General features: G+C 34.0%; 1 protein-coding gene across 3 annotated transcripts in view; it reads right to left on the bottom strand.

The window, feature by feature from the left end:
• The window catches only part of LOC127877545 (uncharacterized), a 20728-nt gene continuing 2589 nt past the window's right edge, over positions 1–18139 (bottom strand). Inside the window, exons 2-20 of one of the 3 annotated variants that reach the window (XM_052423504.1) lie at positions 14467–14532; positions 13213–13369; positions 12959–12995; positions 12600–12683; positions 10755–10785; positions 10220–10517; positions 9407–9437; positions 9117–9144; positions 8369–8531; positions 8107–8143; positions 7856–7886; positions 7317–7617; positions 6994–7024; positions 6703–6736; positions 6267–6374; positions 4637–4838; positions 4347–4439; positions 4116–4202; positions 1–3652 (exon numbers count right to left, since the gene is read on the bottom strand). In XM_052423504.1, the coding sequence (XP_052279464.1) occupies positions 3311–3652; positions 4116–4202; positions 4347–4439; positions 4637–4838; positions 6267–6374; positions 6703–6736; positions 6994–7024; positions 7317–7617; positions 7856–7886; positions 8107–8143; positions 8369–8531; positions 9117–9144; positions 9407–9437; positions 10220–10517; positions 10755–10785; positions 12600–12683; positions 12959–12995; positions 13213–13368 (2094 nt within the window). In that variant the 5' untranslated portion in view covers position 13369; positions 14467–14532 and the 3' untranslated portion in view covers positions 1–3310. Of the gene's footprint in view, positions 3653–4115; positions 4203–4346; positions 4440–4636; positions 4839–6266; positions 6375–6702; positions 6737–6993; positions 7025–7316; positions 7618–7855; positions 7887–8106; positions 8144–8368; positions 8532–9116; positions 9148–9406; positions 9438–10219; positions 10518–10754; positions 10786–12599; positions 12684–12958; positions 12996–13212; positions 13370–14466; positions 14533–18139 lie in introns of all 3 variants that reach the window. The other 2 variants (XM_052423502.1, XM_052423503.1) reach the window with 2 other exon arrangements.

Genomic DNA, 18139 nt, shown 5'->3' on the forward strand with positions numbered 1-18139 from the left:
ATATAAGGTCAATAGCACATACACATATATAACACATAAGACATAGAGTATATGACAGATTTCAAGGAATTAAGACTAGGCTAATTTAAAAATCACAATTTAAGAGCATAAAATAAAACGCTGAACATTACTGTAAGCATACTTTTTAACAATACGGAAGATTTTTAACTGCACGAGGTTCATATGAGCATGAATGCTGAGGACCTATGGATAACCTATTAAGCTGAAAGCTTGGTTTCAATGGGGTCCATAAAACACACACTGAAAAAGCAAAGTGATTCAAAGATACATAATCATATGAACAAACAAGCATTAACAAATAACAAATAAGATTTTGGTACACAACGGGATTATTAAGATTATGCGTTCATCTGAAAATGCACAATATCACAATTTAACAAGGTTATCACAGATGATTGTTGCAACATAGTCTTAGTTAAATAAACAGTCACATTTACTTTCAGATACTTGTTGTTCAAGAAAGTGCTTTTTTACTAATTGATAGAACCTAGTAATATTTTTTACACTTTTAATATTGTCGGGGAGAGAGTTCCAGTCTCTTGGTCCAGTATATAAGATTTGTTTACAAGAAGTATTGTGGACACTAAGTAAAATAAAATTAAATTGCTTGGTTGCTCTAGAGCTATTAACAAAGTTTTCCATAAGATATGAAGGACATGTCTTATAATATACTTTATGCCTGTGATTTAGCCTTAGCTGATTCACTCTATAGCTAACATTTAACATATTCAGATGAACAAAGTCCTGCCAAATAATAGAATGTCTTGGAGAGTAACCGTTTATAAATCTGATTATCTTGTTCTGGACAATTTGGAGTTTATATTTTAGACCTTTATTCAGACCTTTGTACTAGGATGAACAAGAATAATCGAAGTGACAATGTAAAAGTGCAGATGGATGATAACATTTTACGTGTGTTAAAATCCAAACATCTAGTATATCTATGAACCAGTTATCAAAATGAATATAGGTAATTTTAGCAAAACACAATTCAATTATACAGACGGTAAATTCAATTTTGTAAATTATTTATAAAAAGTGTGTATAACTAGTCATCTTCTGGTGCAACCAAAAAATAAGATTAAACAAATTAAATAATTGAAAAGTGAAAATTTTGATCAAGCATATAAAACAAAAGGTTGTTAAAGTTGGATGATATAACTTGGTTTGTGGATATAGTGCCATATGTTTAATTCTCACGTTATTTCAGTGTGTGTTTGTCATACGATCGAAATAGTGATTGAAATGGTAACAGAAATAATTTAAAACTAAAGTATGCATCATGCCATAACTAAAGGGCGTTTTAGTTTGTTAAAGAAACGTGTGTTGTGCAAATAATTGTACTCAGACATTCGACAACGCATGATATGGCGGTCCCTTCGAATACAAAGCCGAACTTCTTTCCATAGAAATTTGCACGAGAGAGAAATCAAGTTTTAACTGCACGATAACGCCTTAATACCTCGTCTATTTAAAGAACATGTAATTAAAATATAAAAACATGAGCTATTAATTTTTAAAACAAAACAAATCAAACTTTACTGCTCCACCCTACTTTTGTTGAAATCCTAGATGTACATGTATAAGGGTTACCCCGAAGAAGCTCGTTATATTTGCGACGTGGTTGTATGTGACTGTACGTAACAAAGCGAAATATAATTAAACCTTAAGATTTAAGATTATAACTCCATTTAAAAGTTTTTATTAATATTATAAGATCCAACCATACAACAACAATTGTTTGAGATTCTTTATACCCCCTTACACAAGAAAATTCGCTTAGATATATTGGAGTCACTCAGACATCAGACTATGTCCAGTTTGCGGCCCGTCGGTTTGTCCTTAAGGCTATACTTTGTGGAACGAACTACTTCCACATTTCTGTAGCGATCCTGTAAACCTCAAATATGTATAAGCGTTTTATTGAACAGAGGTACACAATGTTTTTCTTGCTCAGTAATCTATACGTTTTCAAACAATTTGCCCTCGAAAATAGCTGACATATCTGTCAGTGGAGATTAGTCATGTTTATGAATAAGTTGTAGTTGTCCAGTTGCATTTAATGTTACGAACTTTATGTTATATTTTGTTGCTTAATCTTTTATTTCTGCATTATTTTCCTTAATGGAAAGATTTAAGTGTATTGGCTACTGAGCCTTTTCTATAGTCTTGAACAACTATTTTGACAAATGAGTAATATATAAATCACCGATTGAAACGAGCATTTCTTGCAGGCCCCTCGCTGCACAATAATAAGTGAGATATTTGAAAACTTGCATGACCTACTCGAAACAATACTGCACCATTTTATAATAAAGTCTTAGCCGTATTTATTAATAGTATGCAAGACGAATTATTTAATCAAAATTAACATAATATTTTGTTTATTTCACTGAACATACTTAAAATGCTATTGGAAAGGAAGACACTATTTGATCACAAACGAACTTGAGTTAGTTTATTTACTGTTATGCAACCACTGTTATTTTAGATGCACGATTTTATATGTATTAAGAACATAAATTGAAACATTTTAAAATACATATATAGAAATTGTGAAATTATTTGAAATTATTACACAATTATAATTTTATTGGAACACAAAATTCATTTAAATTTAAACTGTGGAATTGAACTGAAGATGCAGAACACGGCTCTCTTCGATCAGCAACCAAGGGTCCATGATTGAGTGTTTACGGACACTGCTCTTCGCTTAAATTGTGTTTAATATTTAAGGCATGTTCATGGCAGAATAAAGTTAAATCACATGCGATGAAAATGCAAACTTAGTACATAAATGAATGAAAACATTCTTGGAACTGTATAGCGTGCTTACAGAAAGCACACAGCAATCATTGATTATTTTTCGTAAAATTTTATATTCAAATTTAATTAGTACGCAAGTTTACTGCGTCCATTCACGTTGTCATATTATAAACTACAAGCGTTTCATTTACATAGGCAAGCCATTGGTAAGTGGTGAGATGATAGGTAATATGAAAGGCATTTTAACTGGATTGATTTCAACCAATTCTTAATAATGGTCAATCGGATGCAAAAAAGCGCTAACGTGTTTATGTCCGCGGAACGCTGCCATAGTTTGTATTAATATGCCTAGCATTCCAATTGAAAACATGAAGTGATACCAGACCATACACATTATGGGATTAAATGAGAAAATTATTAACACAACCCGTGAAATAAGGTTTGTCCATGTAGCATACGTTAATAAACCTAAACGCTGACGTTATGAAGATGTCATAACAGGTTTATCTTGCAGTACTTATTGCTACTTTGCTGGCTGCACTTTTGTATCGTGTTTTGTTAAGTTAAATAAAGCATTCATTCCTTTTTTAGGCTGTGCAACTCCTTTCATTAAAATACCTCCGCCTGTGTGCAGAAGTAATGCCGGCCAAACCAGATAAGAATAACTAACGCCGTTCCTCTTGTACATGCGAAACAGGTTTTTGTCAAACAGTTCACCATGGTGACAATCGGTAACCATGACGACGGGTGGATCTTGAATGCACATCAACCAACAAAGCTCTGTGGCAAGAGTCGAATATTCCTTGAAATCTTTAGAATTAATAATAGAAGTATGTACGGAGCCTTCAAATTCTGTTTGTATGGTCTGAAAATAAAATCGCGATCATCTTCATCATGTATTTTTAATATGTATTCTCAATGAAATCTAAATCAATATATACCAAATGTAATTAAAAACTGCTCTTCTGATTACGATAAGTCCAAAAAAGAAAGGATTAGCTTATTAGAAATTGATTGAATCGTATCATAGTAAATTTGAGATGAATGAATGATGACTCAAACACTTTAACCATAAACTTATAATATGGAAAGAAAACATATGATCAATCAGCAAATGCCAAGATGATATTCGTATAGTGTTATCAACTCGTGCATTTTAGTTAGTTGGTCTACAACTATTTCCAACATAGATTAAAATATTATAATAATATGTATTTTTGATGAAGGTTCTTCATGTTTCGAATATAAAAGGTAAATAAGTTATTACTGAAGTCGTAAGCTGCGAAGTAAATACGAAAAAAAAAGTTGTAAGTGTAGATCGAGCATACCACTTCCAGTAGATATAGAAACTTCAAATAATTATGTTTTCTGCTATCCTTGAATAATTTCAGCCAATGTGCATAACCACGTGATAACTGCAAACAAGGCATGATATTACATCGCATGATTATATATTTAACTGTGGGTCAATCATTTCAAGCTAGTATACATTGTAATTATATTGATTATTTAAAGGTAGATTTCAGAATATTCCATCAATGTTTGAAAGTGAAAATTACCTCTTCTAAATCAACTCCTGCAAATTCAGATGCAGCAGATTGCAAACGATCGTAACCATCAATAGACTTCTTTCGACAAGTGTTATAAATCGTCTGCAATACACGTATATTTTATCGGGCAAATAATTCATGTATCCGGGACGCATATAAGTATATTAAAAAACAACTCCGTTTGCGTCTTTCATTGATATTAATATCGCAAATACAAATAAGATAATGTAAACACGGCACAATACTCAGGCAAAACAGTTATCCAAATATATACGACACATATATGAATTAAACAATACCTTGATTGTTTCAAGCAAAAATCTTATAGCTTCTTTCTCTCCCATTTTGTTACCAGCTGTGAGTGTTTCAAATACGTTAGTCCACTGGTTATCATAAAGCTCCGAAAATCTTTCTGCGATCTTTGTAGGTCTGTTCATATCACTGAGGTCAGCAATGTTGTGGTTATTGTCGGTGAGTCGATCTCCCAGAACTCTGCTCAATCTGTGCATGAATATATGTTTCGCTTAATATGTGTAATCAAAATAATTAGTCTGAATATTGTATAACAGTGCAATCATTTTTTTTTTACAAATCAACCAAAATCACATTGTAAAAACACCAAACATACAAAATATGATACCTTGTGTGATATTGAAAAACTTACTTTATTTGAATGTATGTTTTTTTGTGGTATGGTTAGATAGTTGTTTGAACACCTTTATTTTATATATTCATATAGAAAACAGTTCCTTAAAATCAAACTAAAGAGAACTTAAGGCATGTCTATGTGTGTTTCTTTGAATTAAGAATGTTTGAAGGTATGTAAACATGAACGTCCATTGCTTTTGGTTATGCAATTAAGAATACATTTCATATAGGCCATATTGGTTAACCGTTCGTCCGTCATGTATTTCTCTCCGTGCACCTGTACACACGTCCGTCTACCTTCAAGTAAATCCGGAAAAAAATGGTTTTGTTTTGACTTTTCAAAATGTTTTGAGGATACTTGGATAACACTTGTTATACTTATAGAGTGCAATGAGAGGTGTATACGTGTCCCAGTTCAACCAGATGTCACTGGTCAGGTCGTTGGTATTATAACATGACACCACTTGTGTAATAAGTACATACACTATTTAAACTGTGTATACACATTCTGATTTGTATTACCAGTGAGTCTCTTTGTCAATGTCTTTCTGTCTTTCCGTCTATATGTCCATCCGCAAAACTTGAAATAAGTAAAAGAGTTTTTAAAAAGCCAAGACCCTGCATTTTATAGAAAGAAGTGAATACCCTTGAACGAATTTATGTATATTTATAAACGACCACATAAAGATTGTGCAAAACACTTTTTATTTTCACCGGAGGTCGCAAATCAGACCACTAATTTTAATGAAGGTCGGATCACTGTTACTAAAACTAGAACATAACATAATATTTTGATTACACAAAAACTAAGTAACATATAATTCTGACGCGTGGTACACATATAGGGTACATGACACATTACACACATGTTAATATACGTCAGCTTTAGTCTATCTGTCAATCCATTCTTCTATTTACCGTTCCGTCCGTATGTCTATTTGCTAAAATGAAATAACTCGGAGATCAAATTGAAAATCAGATGAAACCTGCTTTACGAATTCAACGTTCTGTAAGGATCATAATTAACGGTTCATGTTTGCACATGTCAAAAGGCAAGTTCATCTTAAAAATAAGTAGTAATGCATTAATTATTGATAATGCACACACACAAAATAATGGAAGTTGTAATTTACATAAACAGCAAATGAGATTTGAAACAGACAGTTGTGCAGAGAAATCGCAGCTTTTAGGTAATACAATTTTTTTCTTGATACAGTTATAATGAAGATAGTGCGTCCATTTGTCTTTAAAATGTATTAAACAGAGACAATAAATACTAACCTTGTTTTTAAGTCTTCTATTTCTTTTTCATGAGTTATCAATTTTTGTTGCAGCTCGCTTACTTTGACTTTAAGTTTTCTCTTTTCAGATTCTCGTTTTAAAGGGTTCCTGTGTGCAATACAAATGTTATTTTTGTCAATCTAGTATGATAGAGCGATTTATACAATGTATTCAATCTAGGATGCCTAATAGAAGTAATTGCAAACATGAGTCCCTATCTCGAAGTTAACTTGTAAACCTAGGTTGAAGTGTTTTAAACGAATAACTCAGTAAAATACAACAAGAGTTCAAGTGATGTTGGATTATGTCAAAGTTTTAACATCATAAACATTATTTGTTTTCTTAATTAAAACATGCTACAAAGAAATTACTGACATGTTCTTCTTCGTTTGATTTTGCTTTTTTCCGCTGAAAATAAACAATTAAATGTACTCACTTTTTCTTCTTTTTTCGTCTTTCCTCTGCTTTTTCTGAAAAAAAAAGTTTGTGGTTTTGAAACAATATAATAATCATTATCATTAAAATTATTCATCATTCTCATTACAATCAATTGGATCAGAAGCAACAACACCACCACCAAAATTATTATCAAAATCATTATCAGCATTTCGGAATAGCAATATCTATATTATTGTATTAAAAACATGCTTTAATTAAACATTAGACAAAAAAGACAGTATACCTTTACTTTAAACATCAATAATAGTATTGTTTGACTTACAATTACCTTGTTTTGGGGGTGTTTCCTGTTCGTTGACCTAAATGTAAACACATATTTGAAACAGTTATGGCTTTTAGGGCGATTACCATTATAAGATTCTGATCCATCAGATAGTCTAAAAATTAATAATGAGGTAATGATAAAAGCGTTATTTACATACTAAAAATGTTATGATTGCATGCAATACCTTCATTCGAACTTGATTGCATAAAAAATATGGTGACAACTAAAAGTAATCAACATACATCTATATATTGTAATCTAGACTCCGATGTAGATACTTACACTCGCGTAAACAGTCTTGAAACAATGCTTAAAAAATATCTTACTGGTTTATGTTCGATGTGTTTGTCTTCTGATTTCTTATCTTCATCAATGTCTCCGTTCGATCCAATCAGGATACGTGTTATTTTGTTCGTGCTTGGCTCTGTTTGAACGTTACAATTTTGTTTGTTATCGCATCCTAGGTTGTTTTTTTCTGATGTCTGCATGAATGCGTCTGTACGCGCTGTTCTTTGGATAGGGGAGTATTGTGCACTGTCCGAACATTTGTTTTCTTTAAAAGCTTTTATTGCATCTTCATGGTCGTTCCCATTTGTAACCGTTTCCACTGAAGAAATCTGATTTCCACTATTTAAAAAAATGTATTGTTTATTTCCGAGTAAGAATTAGTGATACTTGAGGTGAATGTATTCTGTGCATAATAGCTGTAGCTGTTTCGCTTAATTGAAACATAATCGAACTACTGAATATACCCGTTCATACCAATCGAATCAATTGCTACTTTTATTAAATGACTCTTTAAAGTTCGATTTGTTAACGCATTCATGGCTTCATTAAAAAATGTAAAAGCACTATTGTTTCTTACCTGTTTACTGTCTCGCTTGGAACATCGTGAGCTGTTAATCATAAATGCGTTGCTTAATAGGGTGTAAACGTATTGAAGTAAACAATAATTTTGATTGCTATTGGCCACCGTGCTGTTTCAAGAGTTTAATGTTTAATACTTTAACATGAAACACAATCCATTTTTCACATAATTGCATTTTCGCGTATGCATGAAGAATATCAAACTGATTTACTGTCCATTCAATTTAATCAATAAGAATATGTTACCACCTGGCACGGGAGATAGAAATTTTCTTGATTTGGCATCCTTAAAAAGACAGGAAAAATTACAAAGTGAATATTGTCCATACATAAATGACAAATAATTATACATGTACTTAAAGTTACCCCGATATATAAAAAAACACTTTTAATTTAATATGTTATCATGATAAATTGCGATCCGCTGAAATATAAACATTGGTCCTTATAAAATACACTAGTAAATTAATAAAATGAACATTATTAAAACAATAAACTGGTAAAGATTTACCGTAAAATCTCTCCCAAATAGAGTGACTTTTGAAGAGTTATGTGCATCGCCAATTCTAGGAACTTCTTCTTTTTTGTCAAAATGTGTAGTCTTTATTACACCTATGTTCGAATGTGTTTCTTGTTCCTTATCTGGACCAAGTTTTGTTTTTTTCGCATCTATCCTAGAATACAAAGGCATTAGCTATTCTGTAAAGTTTCATAAGCATCGGAAGAAGTAGTTGAAGTACTTGAGCAAATTCATGTGATACTTAATTTGCCAAGTTTTAATAAACTCTAATTTACTACGTATCTGTAGTCTGCATAAAAACATGATATTTTACACTAGCGTACAATAATAACAAGATTAAAAAATATTTCATTATAAGCAACATTTATTAATGACTATTGATAAAAAGAGTATACGAATACGACTGTATACTTCCGTCGATTTTGCCGATTTATACGGTTATCCGAATTGTATCCGGATTTCATCCGGATACAGATTCTGGCATCCGTTGACGTCCCATGTTTTATTGTATAAGGTCAATACGTTAATGTAAATGCACTTCTTAAATGATACTTTTACTCTTTTTCGGGCTATAAGCACGTGCACTTATTAAACTTTGTATAATAATGACATTGCTTGTATTAAAAACTGTGAACGCGTCGAGAAAGTCCTAAATGTTGTTATATTCGGATACATCCTGTTCTTCTTTGTTTGATTTTGCTTTTTTCCGCTGACAATATATACAATTAAATATACTCACGTTTTCTTCTTTTTTCGTGTTGCCGCTGCTTCTGAAAATATTGTTTGTGGTTTAAAAAAATATATAATAATCATTATCATTAAAATTCTTCATCATTATCATTATAATCGAATGGATCAGAAGCAGCACCACCACCATCACAATATCATTATCGAAATCACGATCGGCATTTCGGAATATCAATATCTACATTATTGTATTATAAAACATTCTTTGATTAAACATTACACAAAAAGGCATTATACCTTATTCTATAAACCTTAATAATATTATTGTTTGAGTTGAATTACCTTTTATTTTGGGTGTTTCGTGTTCGGCGACCTAAATGTAAACAAATATTTGAAACAATTATGGCTTTAAGGCGAATACAATTATAGGGTTCTGATCCACCAGATAGTCTAATAATTAATAATGAGGTAATGATTAAAGTGTTATTAACATACTAAAAATGTTTTGATTGCTAGTTATACCTACATTCGAACTGGAATGCATAAAATATATGGTGACAACTATAAGTAATCAACATACATTTATATATTGTAATCTAGACTCCGATGTAGATACTTACATTCGAGCAAACAATCTTTAAACACTGCTTAAAGCGGGTATATACGATTTTTTTATATGTGTTTAATTGTAATATATTGATAAAATATGTTACAATAACACAAAATAGGCAAGAACAATGATACATTAAAGCCGAATTTCATAAAATGCAGCAAAGACAAATTAGCGCATCGAGCCGACAGTGACGTATATATTTTCCTACAATAACCGAAGCATTCGTCTTTGTATTAGGATCGGAGATAGTGTTCGTGTGTCGTATGAATAGATATCGTTGCAGGAATTCAAATAAACCGTTAAACTAAGTTTAGATGCACATCGTACATGTATGGTATACATGCTGGCGAATTCGGCTGTACAGCCGTTTTCAATTTCAGAATTAAATATCTGGCTTATTTCGAATTTTTCGACACATGTTCTTCTTAACTTTTATTTTAATTTATATTGAAATATATATATAATAAGTTTTTTACACGGTTTATATAAATTCATAAATATTTGACAAAATCGTATATACCCGCTTTAAGAAAATATCTTACTGGTTTATGTTCGGTGTGTTTGTCTTCTGATTTCTTATCTTCATCAACAATGTCTCTGTTCGATCCGATCAGGATACGTGTTATTTTGTTCGTGGTTGGCTCTGTTTGAACGTTACACTTTTGTTTGTTTCCTAGGTTGGTTTTTTCTGATGTCTGCATGAATGCGTCTGTACGCGCTGTTCTTTGGATAGGGGAGTGTTGTGCACTGTCCGAACATTTGTTTTCTTTAAAAGCTTTTATTGCATCTTCATGGCCGTTCCCATTTGTAATCGTTTCCACTGAAGAAATCTGATTGCCACTATTTAAAAAAATGTATTGTTTATTTCCGTGTAAGAATTAGTGATACTTGAGGTGAATGTATTATGTGCATAATAGCTGTAGCTGTTTCGCTTAATTGAAACATAATCGAGCTACTGAATATACCCGCTCATACCAATCGAATCAATTGCTACTTTTATTAAATGGCACTTTAAAGTTCGATTTGTTAACGCATCCATGACTTCATTAAAAATGTAAAAGCACTATTGTTTCTTACCTGTTCATTGTCTCGCTTGGAACATCGTGAGCTGTTAATCATAAATGCGTTGCTTAATAGGGTGTAAACGTATTGAGTAAACAATAATTTTAATTGCTAATTGCTACCGTGCTGTTGAAAGAGTTTAATGTTTAATAATTTAACATGAAACACAACCCATTGTCCACATAATTGCATTTTCGCGTATGCATGAAGACTATTTGTAAAGTTGGCAATGAAATTGAAATTCGAATATTGAGCTTGAGTAAATATCGTGCTAGCTCACCAAAATTAAACATGAACAGCAAGTGTCAAGCAAAGTTAAATTTCGAGCGAACACAGATCGTGACATTCGAAGGCAAACGATCGAGCTGGTGCGAAAATCGTGCTAGCATTGAGATCGTTATTCAAATAATAAGCATCGAATATCTACCTAGGATGAATTTTGAGCCAGCATTTACATCGACGTTAACACTATTGCGTGTGATTGGTAAAACGTTCTACACATCGTTAGTTAAACTAAAAATTAAACAATGATTCATAACATAAAACAGCGTGTGTACCATATACTTGATCAAGATAGTGTTGATTCAACGGAAGTTTGAATACAAACAAAGCAAAGAGGACACATTTGCAATGGATATGCATCGTTACAAAGGATTCATATTCTGTTGGGTCGTGCACGTTTGTTGATAAGAACATATTAACCCACTTTAAGACACGGTTTCAAACTTTGTTCACGAATGTTATATTTATAATCATTTAGGCTTTCAGGTTTAAAAACATAGCAGAAGTTTAAATAAAAATGCAGACTAGTCGTGGCGATTAAAAAGAATCATGTTTCTGGTTAGCACGGGTTAGCATGAAATGAAAACGTTTAGGCAGAAAGTTTTCTGAATAAAATATGAATAAAAAGTTCTTTTGCTGGATTAATATGTGTAAAAAGGAAGGAAGGACGTTAGCAGCCTAAAACGCTTTGGTCAACTTTATTGAATGTAACATAAGTTGAAATTTGGATTGATACCTTAAGGCCAATGAACTTTTATTGATCATATATAAATAAGTTTGTGATATTTAATGTGGTTGTAATAGTCGCTGTTGGCCAGTTAATGTCGATATCAGTTCTGTTTTTAAATTCAACCTAGCTAAAGTATAGCGCTTTATTTTTTGAATTTATATATCAGCACTAGCATTATTGGCGGCCAACCTGAGAATGTAGTTGTCACTACCGGCTCGAAATTCAACATGATTCGGTATTCGCATTTCGTGATTGAGATCCGATAGCAAAGTTAGCAAGATATTCGCAACAGCTGAATATTTGTATTTGGTCAGTGTATGTATATGTCAGTGTTTACTCAATTTGTAACCTAAATCCCGGTTCGTTTTGAAATGTCGACCTCATAGCTGGCATGATATTAGCATCAGCATGATATGTGCGCTTCGACCACAAAACCTAGCTTGGTATTTTCCGGTAAATGTTTGAATTTCGATCTTATAGCTTTCACGATATTTGCACAAGCTCGGTATTGTAATTTCGCCGTTGAATGTCGATGCAAGTGCTTGCTCGGAATGCAACCTACCTCGATATTTGAGATTTACGTTTGAAGTTCGATCTCAATGCTAACTAGAATTTCGCACCGGCTCGATATGCACATTTTGATAGTTTCGATGTCAAAGCTAACTTATCTTTCACGAATGTGCGAGTTGTATGACTACTGTGCTTAATATTCTTACGCGAGTGTGTCCTTTAAAATATTGTTATATTATTGTGGATAATGTGTCTGATATCCAGTTTTTGTTTTGTTTGATACAATACGAGTACAACATTGCAAATATGATGATAAAAAAGTGCGAGGTACGGTATACCGAAAAGGGAAACGTTTGTTGTTCGCGTACTCTGGGTATCTTTTCCTCTTCCATTTTCTTCCATGCGGTCGATGCCCACTTCCCCTAGTTACAAATTATAAACTTTAAACTTAACGAAAAGTTGTAAAAACATCACTTTTCTGCTGTTTCAAGCATGTGGATGAGGATGACATTTTGCCGTCCATCCATGTTTAAATACTAAATATTTAATGTAATAGACAAAACATTTGGAGTTTTAGCAATCTGCTTTGTTCATACACATATAATATTTGTATTATTAAATCTTTCTTGTGTTAGAAGTAAGAATATAAAACCGATTTACTTTCCAGTCAATTTTATCAATACAAATATGTTACAACCTTGCACGGGGGATGGAAACATTTTTCCTCTGGCATCCTTAAAAAGACAAGAACATTCACACAATGAATAATGTCCATACATAAATGACATGTAAATATACTTCATGTTATCCCTATATAGTAAAAACTATTTTAATTAAATATCTTATCATGCTTAAGTGTGATCCGCTGAAATATTAACATTGATCCGAATAAACTGCACTAGTAAATCAATAAGATGAACATTGTTAAACAGTAAACTGCTACAGATTTACCATAAAATCTTTCCCCAATGGAGTGACTTTTGAAGAGTTATTTGCATCGCTATGAACTTCTTCCATTTGGTCAAAATGTTTAGTCTCTATTACACCTTTGTTTAAATCTGTTTCTTGTTCCTTTACTGGACCAAGTTTTGTTTTTTTCGCACCCATCCTAGAATATAAAGGCACGTGCTATTTTATAAAGTTTCTTAAGCATCGAAAGTAGTAGTTCAAGCACTTTCAGAAGTTGCATGTGATACTTAATTTGCCAAGTTTTGGCAAACTTTAATGAGCTACGTAAATGTAGTCAGCATAAAAACATGCTCATTTACACTTTTAGTGCGCCTGTGTAGATTTTTAAATATGTTCGATCATATTAATTTGAATGCTACTCTTACAAAATTTTGCAATACAATGTCTCATCCGAATTGTTATCAAAACGCTGAAAGCATTTAAGTTTTTTTTCATAACGTTATACGCTATTCATTTTTCAAAATAAAATAATCGCTTTTTAAATCGTGAGTTTGAAAAAAAAATGTATAAAGAGTGTGTCTTAACGAACAGGTGGAGATGTGTGAAATGCTTATTTTCCTATTGATTTTATAGAGGTAACTTTGACAAAATAAAGTTCTGAAAGCAAAGAAAATATGATGAAAATTTAATAATGAGAACCAGTTTCGATAAAATAAAATAAAGATCATAATAAATGAATATCGTTGGAATATTGAATACCTATCACACTAAGAATATATTTTCGTGATGGAAATTCCGTTTACAATCTTTTGTTTTGTGACGCCATATAAAATTTCAGAATATACAATAATGTAATTGATGAAAATAAATATAACTAAATCAGCGAGAAATAAAAAAAAACTTCTCACGAAGTAGGTATTCATAAAGACAGCGCTGTTTACCCATACTTGGTTGTTGATGCATTATGTGACCTTAACATCTATATAGAACACTAATGCCCTTTTTCGGCGTAGCAAAGCGTAAAGTAAGTAACACAGTTCAGTGTATTCAGTGTAAGAAATTTCTGACTGCTCTCTGCATGTTCAAACGAGACATAAACACAGAGTGTGGCCCAGTTACAATAACGCGTTAAAATCCGTCTCGCATTATTTCATGGACTGTACTCGGTCACTCAATCGTCAGGGGAAGACACGATGGACTGTCGTGATAACACAGTTTGGGGTTCAATGTTAGAAAAAAAAAACGCTACCTAAATAGTATAGTGTCACGATAAGAGGATTTTTTTAATTATCTTACCACAGATGTTTGCCGTTCTCGGTCAGCCCGTTGGCAACCGTTCCTGAACCCTAATTTGCCAGTTTGCTATAACAAAACGCAGTTTTAATTCAATTTTATATCGAAAAGCAGTGTGCTAAAATGTGTAATTTATAATACGTATCGAGACTCGCGTCATTAGAAAAATGTATTATGCCAAATTTGTCCAGCATAGCTATAACCCAGCCTGCGCATCTCACAGTTTGGTCAGGAGATACACAATGAGACAATGAAACCTTGGGTGAGTTTATAGAGGACGGCGTCGCCTAAAACTAGGCTGCGCAATTGCGCAGGATGGGTTTGAGCTACGCTGGAGGAAACGCCATTAGAGCCATTTTCGCATTAATTTGTCGTGTTAATCAAATATTAACATACCATATATTTCGATAGTGAAGATATAAGTGCATAATAAGCCATGTGAGGACACATATGATGTGATCCCCCATATTATGATTTATTATCTACGAACACAATTGTGTTGTTTGACTATAGGTGACCTTAATAAAACACATTTCATGCTGAGGATATGCGAATAACAAGTGAGTTTGTTTTAATAAACCCCTTGTTTTCAATTAAATTATTTAGAAACGTACTTAAGCTAACTTTATTTCAAAGTCAGCTTTAACGTCGAATATCTTTTTAAAATGTATTTCTTGTTATATTTTGATTTTGTTTTATTCTGTTTTAGCGATTATAAAGCATTCTATGTCGCTGTCTTTACTTGTATACCGGTCGTAAATGTTCAACTCAGGGTCAAAGTTTTATTAATTGGGAACTGTTAATTAGAACGAACTTTACAATACACTATTGTGTTGTTATTATCCGTGCTATTGAGAATACATAAGAAAGTGACGCTACGTGTTACGATCCCAAGAACGTTTCCCAGACGTATCAGAGTCCGATGTAGTAGCAAGCACTATCAACGAGGATACGCAACAGACGCGTGATGATGTATTGGACTCTCGACATCCCACTATACTTGTTTATCAGCTGTTGTTTAATTTTCTCTGTTCTATTATTAGCCTCAGATTTTGAATCACCTATGCTGCGCAAAAATACCACGTGACTAAACGCAGCACTTAGTGGACTATTTTGATCATTCATTAACATTCTCTTCCGCGACACGTATAATTACAATATTATTTATTGACTTTTTCTATATACGATTCGTTCAAAATCATTCCATTTAACACGATATGCACCGCATGTGTCAATTTGTGAATGAATATATTTGAAGAACAGAAACCTCTGGCATTAATGGCTCAACAATTGTGTTCGGTGATCATTACTTAAGTACTTACCGATTTTGAGAACGTAGTATAAACCTTCGAAAGCGAACAACTATAATGATACAGTCTATACATACTTTAATTATGCATAATGATGAACGGTATATTGAAGAGAAGTAATAAAACCCAGAATAATGCGGATACTACTCAAAGCCAAACACTTACAATATCATTACACATTAAGGTAAATTTTCTTTGGGGTTTTATAATGGAACGCCAAAACTTTATCTTGTTGAACAAGTCTGATATGTTGGGTTAAGTTGACATTCTGTTGAGTTAAGTTGACATTATGTTGGATTCGTTTGACATAATGCTGGGTTAAGGCGACATTATGTTGGGTTAAGTTGGCATTATGTTGGGATCATTTGAGATTATGTTAGGTAAAGGTAACATTGTGTTTGGTTAATTTTACATTATGTTGGGTTAAGGTGGCATTATGTTGTGTTAAGTTGACATAATGTTGGGTTAAGTTGACATTATGCTTGGTTAAGTTCGCATTATGTTTGGTTAAGTTGACATGATCTTGGGTTAAGTTGGCATTATGTTGGGTTTCGGTGACATTATGTTGGGTTAAGTTGGTATTATGTTCGGTTAAGTTGCCATTATGTTGGGTTAAGTTGGCATTATGTTCGGTTAAGTTGACATTATGTTGGGTTAAGTTGGCATTATATTCGATTAAGTTTGCATTATGTTCTGTTAAGTTGACATTATGTTGGGTTCAGTTGATATCATGTAAGGTTCAGTTTACATTATGTTGGGTTAAGTTTACATCATGTTTGGTTAAGTTGCCATCATGTTCAGTCGTCATTACGATATGTTCGGTTCATTCGGATCTCCTCGGTACAGTAGTCTTAAAATGGCGGATCGACTCACACGTGCGCTAATAGAGATAGGGCTTTCTGATCTAATTGCAAATTTCTGCAATGAAAAAATTGACGACGAAACGGTATCAAAACTAAAGGCCCAGTCATACTATGATGCCGGTGGAGTCCCAATGCGTGATCTGGGATCTACCGGGATGAACCGGGGCTCCGCCGGGGACGACCGGGATGAACCGGGGACGACCGGGAACAACCGGGGCTCACCGGGAAAGTATTAAAATGTTTAATACCTCCGGGATAAACCCGGAGTCACCGGGAAGGACCGGCAACAACCGGCGCGGCACAGACAACAACTGGGACGGCACCGGGAACAACCGGGACGGCACAGTAGCTCCACCGGGGCCCATACAGACCCCGACAGAGCTTCGGCAACGCCCCGGTTGTCGCCGGTGTTGCCCCGGTGTAGCCCCGGTGAATGCCGGCAGAGTCCCAGTATAGATACGGTACATCGGTAAACCGGCGCTCTGCCGGGACGCCAAAGGCATTCACCGGGGCTCCGCCTGGACATTACCGGCGACGACCGGGGTTATACCGGGGCGTTGCCGTAGCTCTGCCGGATCTGATACCGGTATAGCACCGGTGAGTGTCGGTGGAGTTACGGTATACCGGGGCTCTGCCGGGACGCTGCCGGCTTTCACCGCGGCTCCAGTTGGGCATTACCGGCGACAACCGGGCCTCTGCGGGGCTTCACCGGGTTAAAGCCGTAGCTAGTCCGGGGTTGACCGGGACTCTGCCGGGTTGTTGACCGGCTTCAACAAGGGCGGCACCGGGAAATAGTGTTACCGCTTTTAAAAATTTATACGAATCATCCGGTTCTCGCCGGTCGACCGGCGTTAGCAAACCGGAATGGACCGGGGCTCTACCGGCTATAGTGAGACTTGGGCTTAAGCGACACCGAACTAAACCTTCTCGGGTTGAATACGATTGGAGATAGGCACATATTTCGTGAAAAAATCCGAATGAACCGGACATAACGTTATGACAACCTAACATGATGTCAACTTAACCCAACATAATGTAAACTTAACCCAATATAATGTAAACTAAACCTAACATAATGTCAACTGAACCCAACATAATGCCAACTTAACCGAACATAATGCGAACTTAACCCAACATAATGTCATATTAACCGAACATAATGAAAATTCAACCCAACATAATGCCAACATAACCGTACATAATGTAACCTTAACCAAACATAATACCAACTTAACCCAACATAGTCACGTTAACCCAACATAATGCTAACTTAACACGACATAATGCCAACTTAACCGAACATAATGCGAACTTAACCCAACATAATGTCAACTTAACCAAACATAATGCCAACTCAACCCAACATAATGCCAACATAAACGAACATAATGTCACCTTAACCCAACATAATGCCAACGTAACCCAACATAATGTCACTTTAACCCAACATAATGCTAACTTAACGCAACATAATGTCACTACTTAAACACAATATAATGCGAA

Source organism: Dreissena polymorpha, chromosome 4, assembly GCF_020536995.1.
Source record: "Dreissena polymorpha isolate Duluth1 chromosome 4, UMN_Dpol_1.0, whole genome shotgun sequence".
Classification (NCBI taxonomy): Eukaryota; Metazoa; Mollusca; class Bivalvia; order Myida; family Dreissenidae; genus Dreissena; species Dreissena polymorpha.